This window comes from Gekko japonicus, unplaced genomic scaffold (genome assembly GCF_001447785.1).
Source record: "Gekko japonicus isolate JY-2015 unplaced genomic scaffold, Gekko_japonicus_V1.1 scaffold2807, whole genome shotgun sequence".
Classification (NCBI taxonomy): Eukaryota; Metazoa; Chordata; class Lepidosauria; order Squamata; family Gekkonidae; genus Gekko; species Gekko japonicus.
This window is the reverse complement of record NW_015160309.1, coordinates 142,790-151,124: the sequence shown is the minus strand read 5'-3', so window position 1 is coordinate 151,124 and position 8,335 is coordinate 142,790. Positions and strand designations below refer to the sequence as shown.

General features: G+C 52.2%; 1 protein-coding gene across 1 annotated transcript in view; it reads right to left on the bottom strand.

The window, feature by feature from the left end:
• The window catches only part of WDR45 (WD repeat domain 45), a 22,630-nt gene extending 17,284 nt beyond the window's left edge, over positions 1 to 5,346 (bottom strand). Inside the window, exons 1-5 of the mRNA XM_015416566.1 lie at positions 5,269 to 5,346; positions 2,837 to 2,966; positions 2,090 to 2,164; positions 1,861 to 1,864; positions 247 to 326 (exon numbers count right to left, since the gene is read on the bottom strand). Of these exons, the coding sequence (XP_015272052.1) occupies positions 247 to 326; positions 1,861 to 1,864; positions 2,090 to 2,164; positions 2,837 to 2,885 (208 nt within the window). The 5' untranslated portion in view covers positions 2,886 to 2,966; positions 5,269 to 5,346. The remainder of the gene's footprint in view (positions 1 to 246; positions 327 to 1,860; positions 1,865 to 2,089; positions 2,165 to 2,836; positions 2,967 to 5,268) is intronic.
• Between the last annotated feature and the right edge of the window lie 2,989 nt (positions 5,347 to 8,335).

Genomic DNA, 8,335 nt, shown 5'->3' with positions numbered 1-8,335 from the left:
GGGGGGGGGGGGGGGGACACACATGCACACCCACGTTTCCCCCTCCCCGTGGCTTGAAAATGTGGGAACTTTACATCTAGCTGGCCAAAACTCAGATTCTAATCCCACTCCTTAATCCAGGGGTCCCCAATGTGGTCCCCACCAAGAACATCTGCAGGTGCCCATCAAGTGTTTTTAGAAAGTGGGCAGGGCCAGGGGGGCTTCTGGGTACGGCATTCCCCGGTTTTCAGATCTTCAGTCCACCACCGGCCAACTGGCCAGTGGGGGAAACCCCACCCCCCAAAAAAGCCACAACACTGCATGATGTCCCCGATGCGATGACTTCACTTGGGAAACCAGTTTGGTGCTGTGGCTAAGCGTGTGGACTCTAGCCTGGGAGAACCGGGTTTGATCCCCCACTCGCAGCTACTGGGTGACCTTGGGCAAGCCATAGTCCTGTCAGAGCTGTTCTCCCAAGGACAGTTCTCTCAGAGCTCTCTCAGCCCCCCCTACCTCACAGGGTGTCTGTTGTGGGGAGGGGGAGGGAAAGGTGTTTGTAAGCCGCTCTGAGATGCCTTTGGGTAGTGAAGGGTGGGGTATAAATCCAATCTCTTCTTCTTTTACCTCACAGGCTGTTTGTTGTGGGGAGGGGAGGGGAGGGGAAGGGAAAGGAGTTTGTAAGCCACTCTGAGACTCCTTTGGGTAGTGAAGGGCGGGGTATAAATCCAGTCTCTTCTTCTTCTTCTTTTACCTCACAGGGTGTCTGTTGTGGGGAGGGGGAGGGAAAGGAGTTTGTAAGCCGCTCTGAGACTCCGAGTGAAGGGCGGGGGCATGAATCCAATCTCTTCTTCTTCTTCAGAAGTGACATAATCATGTCAGGGGGTGTCACATGGGACCAATGCTCCCTCTTAGCTGTGGAGTCTTGTGAGCAAAAATCCTACTTTGTGAGCCACTGGCATTAAAGTTGTGAGTGAGCCATTTGGCTCCTGCAGAAATCAGTCTGCTCCGGAGCCCTCCTTCCTGAGCTAAGACAAAAATGTGTGAGCTGGGGGCTAAAAAAATGTGAGCTAGCCCACACTGACTCACCTTAGAGGGAACACTGCATGGGACGCTCTGGTTTGAGGGCAAAACTCTATGGTAAGTCTGGCCTAAAACCATAAGAGTTTTGCCCTCAAACCGGAGCGTCGTCGTGTAACATCGCCAACACGCTGATGTCACGTCCGGGTGACATCATCACATTGGGGATGTCCCGGAATGCCCCCAAACCCCCCTGCCGGCACGGCGAGGGGACCTGGTGACCCTGGCTTTTGCCCAGTAGGGCTTCTGACTTGGCCACTGTAGACTGAATGGGCTGTGCAGATTTTTTAAAAAGACTGCTTGGACAGTAGCTGCCACCACAGCACAAGGATCTCTACTGTGTGACTACAGGAAAGCCGCTGCGACCATTTTTGTGGCTGGCTCCCCCTCGTGCAGACGCCATTTTGTGACAGCCGTTATCTGCCTGCACCCACCGCACTGTGTCAGGATCCCAAAGGTGCCCGCAGGCTCAAAAAGGTTAGGGGCAAGGCTCCCTCTAAGCTGTGGAGTCTCGTGAGCCAAGATTCTGCTTTGTGAGCGGCTGGCACTAAAGTTGTGAGCCGGCGATTTGGCCGCTGCAGAAATCAGTTTGCTCTGGCGCAATGTTCCCTCTAAGCTGTGGAGCCTTGTGAGCAAAAATTCTACTTTGTGAGCTACTGCCATTAAAGCTGTGAGCGAGCGATTTGGCCACTGCGTAAATCAGCTTGCTCTGGAGCCATCCTTCCTGAGCTAAGGCGGAAATGTGTGAGCCAGAGGCTAAAGAACTGTGAGCTGGCTCACACTAACTCAGCTTAGAGGGAACACTGCTCTGGAGCCATCCTTCCGGAGCTCAGGCAAAAATGGGTGAGCCGGAGGCGAAAAAACTGTGGGCTGGCTCACACTAACTCAGCTTAGAGGGAACGCTGGTTAGGGACCCCCCCCCCCTTAAGCCAGCCAGTCTCCGTAACTTGCGTGAGATGCTGCCACCACACGCCCCAGGCCAGGGTGGAGAGAGATGATCCACTGTTTCTTTCCTGGCTCGTCGGTTTCTTACCAAGGTGCCCCTTCTCCATGAGAGGTTCCACGTTATAGATCCGGACGCCGGTCTCCATCGCACAGCAGAAGCAGCCTGACAGAGAAGCAGAGAGCATACTCATCACTCTCCCGAGGCATATTTTATTATTACTGCCATTATTAACAATCCACCATTCTCATGGAGACTCACGGTGGATTGTGTGTGTAAACTGCCGTCAAGTCACAGCCAACTTATGCTGATCCCGTGGGGTTTCCGAGGCAAGAACATGAGAAGAGCCCTGCTGGGATCAGACCAGCGAGGGTCCACCTACTCCAGCATCCTGTCTCACATGGAGGCCAGCCAGTTCCTCTGGAGGGCCAGCAACAGGGCAGAGAGGCCGAGGCCTTCCCCTGATAAGAACACCAGAAGAGCCCTGCTGGATCAGACCAGCGAGGGTCCATCTACTCCAGCCTCCCGTCTCACACGGGGGCCAACCAGTTCCCCTGGAGGGTCACCAAAAGGGCAGAGAGGCCGAGGCCTTCCCCTGATAAGAACACCAGAAGAGCCCTGCTGGATCAGACCAGTGGTCCATCTACTCCAGCATCCTGTCTCACATGGGGGCCAACCAGTTCCCCTTGAGGGTCAGCAACAGGGCATAGAAGCCAAGGCCTTCATAAGAACATGAGAAGAGCCCTGCTGGATCAAGACTTTCCATTTGGAGAAGCTGAGTGTCCTCGGTCCTGACTCCCTGTAAAAGAGCGTCTGAGCAGGTAGGTGATCACTTACTCTGGTCTTGGTTGAAGCGCAGGCTGTTGACCCCCCGTTGCTGTGCCATGGCGAGCCTAGTGGGACCCCTGCCCCCAAAGCCAGGGCAAGCGGGTCGGATATTTCTGTGCCTCCTGGCTGAAGACTAGAGCTGGAGAGGGAAGAAAGAGAGAAAAGCAGAAATCAGCCGAAGGAGGAATGCAGACTTGCTGCAAATCTCCATTCCTTCAGTCAGTTACTCACACAGACTTCTCCCTCCTTTGTTTATTTAACATTCAGCCCAGGAAAGAGTTATGAAGAAGATGGAAGCCGGCACACTGTGCTGTGTGATTTTGGTGGGTCCCAATAAAAGGCGTTATGTGTCTGTTGGTGTAGTGGTTAACTGCGCGGACTCTAATCTGGGAGAACGGGGTTTGATTCCCCACTCCTCCACTTGCAGCTGCTGGATGACCTTGGGCAAGCCATAGTTCTCTCAGAGCTGTTCTTGAAAGAGCAGTCCTCGAAAGAGCTCTCTCAGCCCCACCTACCTCACAGGATGTCTGTTGTGGGGAAGGGAAAGGAGATTGTAAGCCGCTCTGAGCGCTTTCTTCCTGGTCCCTGCTATGAAGCGAAAAGGGGTCTACTCGGGTGCCACCGCACCCGAGAGCACCCAAATCAAGCTCCCCACAAGAGCGTCCCTCCGAGACAGCTCTTTGGGAGGTTGGATCGTTCCGATCCTCCCACTGGGGCCAGGAGGCTCGGGGGTTCCACGGGAGATCACCCTGGAGCCCTCCAGCGATGCCGTGCCACAAACCGGAAGTCTCGTACTCCAAAGATCTTGTTGGTTTCTAAGGAGCTATTGGGATCAACTCTAGCTGTTCTTCAGAGTCAGTTTCTGCCCCATTGGCCACAGCAATCTGCACTGCCTTCGGACCCCCCTCCCTTGCTCCCAAGCCCGTCTTCCCACCCCACCTGTGCTAAAACCCTACCTTCATCTACGGTGGCCACCCTCTGGGTGGCACCTGGCGATCTTCCGCTATTACGACTGAACTCCAGACAACCAAAATCCGTTCCCCTGGAGAAAATGGCTGCTTTGGAAGGTGGGCCTTATGGCATTAGACCCCCACTAAAGCCCCTCCCCTCCCCAGGCTCCGCCCCCAAAATCTCCAGGAATTTCCCAACCCAGAGGTGGCAACCCCACCCCCGCGACGGAAATGATCAGCTTTCCTAACCGCAGCCCTTGGGAGCAATCCTCCCTCTAAGCTGTGAGCAAAAGTTCTCCTTTGTGAGCGACTGGCATTAAAGTGGTGAGTGAGCGATTTGACTACTGCATCAGTCAGTTTGCTCTGGAGCTGTCCCTTCCTGAGCTAAGGCGAAAATGTGTGAGCTGGAAGCTAAAGAACTGTAAGCTGGCTCACACTAACTCAGCTTAGAGGGAAGACTGCTTGGGAGGTATGCGTGGGTGGGTGACTGGAGAGAGCAGGCTGTCAGAAGAGGAATATGCAAGGCTCTGAGGAAGGTAGAGTTTTGTGGTGGGTGGGGAGTTAGAAAATAACCGGTTGCCAACCTCCAGGTGGGGCCTGGAGATCTCCTAGAGTTACAATTGATCTCCAGATGACACAGATCAGCTCCCCTGGAGGAAATGGCCGCTTCAGAAGGCAAGTTCTACGGCATGACACCCTGCTGAGCACCCTGTCTTTCCCCAAACCCCGCCCTACGCAGGCCCCTCCCCTAAATCTCCAGGGACTTTCCCACCTAGATTTGGCAACCCTCAAGAGAATGGCCAAAATCCAGCCCCCTTTCCCTATTTGCCCGGGGACTCCCCATTACAAAACTCCGCAGCCTTCCCAGCCCCTCTAGCATACAGCCAGCCCTTACTAGGGTTGCCAGTTTCCAGGTGGGGCCTGGAGAGCTCCCGGTATCACAACTAATCTCCAGGAGACAGAGATCAGTCCCCCGGGGAGGAAATGGCAGCTTTGGAAGGTGGACTCCATGTTATGATGGCTGCTGAGCTCCTTCCCTCACCTTGCCAAACTCCACCCTCCCCAAATTTCCCAGGTATTTTCCAACCCAAAGTTGGCAACCATGCCCCAATTCAACTCTTTTCTTTTGCCCCCCAGGGTTGCCAGCCTCCAGGTGGGGCCTGGATATCCCCCGCTTTTAGGACGGATCTCCAGCTGACAGAGATCAGCTCCCCTGGAGAAAATGGCTGCTTGGAAGGGTGGAGTCTATGGCACTGTACCATGCGGAGGCCCCTCCCCTCCCCAAACCCCGCCCTCTCCTGGCTCCACCCCCAAAGTCTCCAGGTATTTTCCCACCCAGACCTGGCAACCCTGCCGCCCCCCCCCCCATATCTCCCAACCTCCGCTTTCGCCCAAAATAGATGGAGCCTTTCAGTCCCTTTGCTTCTGCCTTCCGGAGCAGACTGCGGAAGCGTTGCCTGGACGCCCCCCACTCGCCCACCCCTCATTTACTTCCAGCCCTGAAGGCTCCGATGTAAACATCAGGGACGCCAGTCCTGGGCGGTCATAGAGAAGCGGCCGAGAGCGCCTCCCGGTCACGTGATCCCGGAAGCACTGAAGCCTCCAGGAAGTCGGGAGAGGCAGCCGGCGGCCTCGCGCGAGGGAGCTCTCGAGCGCCAGCACAGGCGGCTTCCGGCCAAGGCGGCCATTTTCGAATCTGGCATCTTTCTGAAGCTACGCAGGGGATCCATTTTGGGAACTGGCAGGGATTCCGCCTCGGGGAATGCGAGCTGGTGACGCTTTTAAAAATGGATTCTTTATTTACAGTCCGCGTTTCTCACCGAATCTCGAGAGGGTGGGATCAGGGCCCTTGGCTGTGGCAGGGCGTCTTTTATTGTGGTTTTATGAGTCCTGATTTAAAAAAAAAAAATTAACTTTCTGTGTTATGCGGGTTCATATTCGTAGATGGCTTTCAGCCTTGCAAAGTTTGAGTCCATTGGTACCTTTTTGAGACCAACAGAGTTTAATTCTGGGTGTCACCTTTTATGTGCATGCACACTTCTTCAGATGTACAGTGAGAGCGCACAAAAACGTATATACCCCAAATTAAACTTTATTGGTCTTAAAGGTGCCCGCTGGACTCAAACTTTGGCCCATTGCGCACACACCTTACTACAGATTTTCTGAGTGGTAAGCCTTTAAGCTTGACTTACGTACCATTCTTTTTCCTCCAGTGTTTTTATTCCGCAGCTACAATTTAAAAACCCACACTTTTCTAAATTGAGGTGTGAACTTACCCATCTGACTCTGTCTAAAGCAGTGTGCATGCACACGAAAGCTTATATCCAGAATTAAACTTTGGTCTTAAAGGTGCCACTTTGCAGAATCACGAGGGGATGCTGCTCCCACTGCTGGCTATGGCCCTGAGAAGTTCAAACCCTATGCCAAAGGATAAATAGGACACAAATCTGACATCAGGAATCACAAAACTGAGAAACCTATAGAGCGGGGTCCTCAAAGTAACTGTTTTATTGCAAAGGAATTTCAGAAACAGACTGGAAAGGGAGATTGTTGAATTACAAACTATTACAACACTCGGGACAATAGAACTCCCTGGGCTTAACAGATATCGGGCTCTTATCTCACTACACATGCAAAGTCACTCGTTTCTTGCTTATACGAAGAAATGAAATTGTTGGTCTCAAAGAGGCCACTGGCTTCAAACTCAGCTCTCACAGATCAGCCAATATCATAATGCCCCTATATAAATCAATGGTGCAACCTCATTTGGAATACTGTGTGCAGTTCTGGTCACCACACCTTAAAAAGGATATTATAGCTTTGGAAAAAGTGCAGAAAAGGGCAACTCGAATGATAAAGGGGTTGGAACACTTTCCCTATGAGGAAAGGTTAAAGCGCTTAGGGCTCTTTAGCTTGGAGAAACGACGACTGAGGGGTGACATGATCGAGGTTTATAAGATTATGCGTGGGAAAGTGCAGGTAGAGAAAGAGGTACTTTTCTCCCTTTCTCACAATACAAGAACTCGTGGGCACTCCATGAAACTGCAGAGCGGTCGGGTTAGAACGGATAAAAGGAAGTACTTCTTCACCCAAAGAGTGATTAACACATGGAATTCACTGCCACAGGAAGTGGTGGCAGCTACAAGCATGGACGGCTTCAAAAGGGAATTAGATAAGCATATGGAGCAGAGGTCCATCAGTGGCTATTAGCCACAAGGTATAGATAGGGGCTCTGGGGCAAGTGATGCTCTGTCTTCTTGGTGCTTGGTGGAAGGGGGCAAGAGTGGGAGGGCTTCTAGTGTCCTGGCCCCACTGGTGGACCTCCTGATAGCACCTGGTATTTCTGGCCACTGTGTGACACAGAGTGTTGGACTGGATGGGCCTTTGGCCTCATCCAACATTGGCGTCTCTATTTGTTGTTGTTAATCCCTTTATTACGGTATATGTATGTCCATTTGCTGCTATTCGTGTGTCTTACCAAGCATGTTATTCCAATCTTAGCTATATTTATTGCTCAGTTACTTACGTATCTTGACTTTAATTAGCCCTTCCTAGCAACTATCTCCCCCCACCTATATGCAACATTTGAGGAAACCTGTTTCAGTGTATCGGAGGGAGTGTGCATCTACACATGCGAAGTCTCTCAGTTCTCGCCTATACCCAGAATTGCCCTTTGTTATCTTGGAAGTGCCGCTGGACTCAAACCTCCTTCTCATATCTGTTTGTTGAGTCTTGTATTTGTATGCTAATTGACCATTCACAGATCTCGCCAACTGCCTTAATCCAATCTCAGCTATGGTTGCCCAGTGACTTACGCATCTTGACTCTAAAACCCCCCCTTCCGGGCAAACTAACCCCCCCCCCCAACCTATATGTAACTGTTGAGGAAGTCTTGTTTTACTGTATCTGAAGAAGTGTCGCTTGCACACGAAACCGTGTATCTTGAATAAAATTTTATTGAAGGTGTCGCTGGACTCGAGCTCTGTCCTCCTCGGGTTGGGTCTCCCTCTTTTCCTGCCACCTGCCACTTTTTAGTGTAGTGGTTAAGTGCGCGGACTCTAATCTGGGAGAAGCGGGTTTGATAACCCCCTCCTCCACTCGCACCTGCTGATGTGACCTTGGATCAGTCACAAGCTCTGGCACAGCTGTCCTTGAAAAAGAGCCGTTTGTGTCAGAGTTCTCTCAGCCCCACCCACCTCACAGGGTGCCTGTTGTGGGGGGGGGGAAGGGAAAGGAGTTTGTAAAACCGCTCTGAGACACCTTTGGGTAGTTAAGGGCGGGGTATAAATCCAATCTCTTCTTCTTCTTCTACCTCACAGGGTGTCTGTTGTGGGGAGGGGAAGGGAAAGGAGTTTGTAAGCCGCTCTGAGACTCCTTTGGGTAGTGAAGGGCGGGGTATAAATCCAATCTCCTCTTCTTCTTCTACCTCACAGGGTGTCTGTTGTGGGGAGGGGAAGGGAAAGGAGTTTGTAAGCTGCTCTGAGACTCCAAGTGAAGGGCGGGGTATAAATCCCATCTCTTCTCTTCTTCTTCCTAGGATTATTCTCTTTTCCAGTGA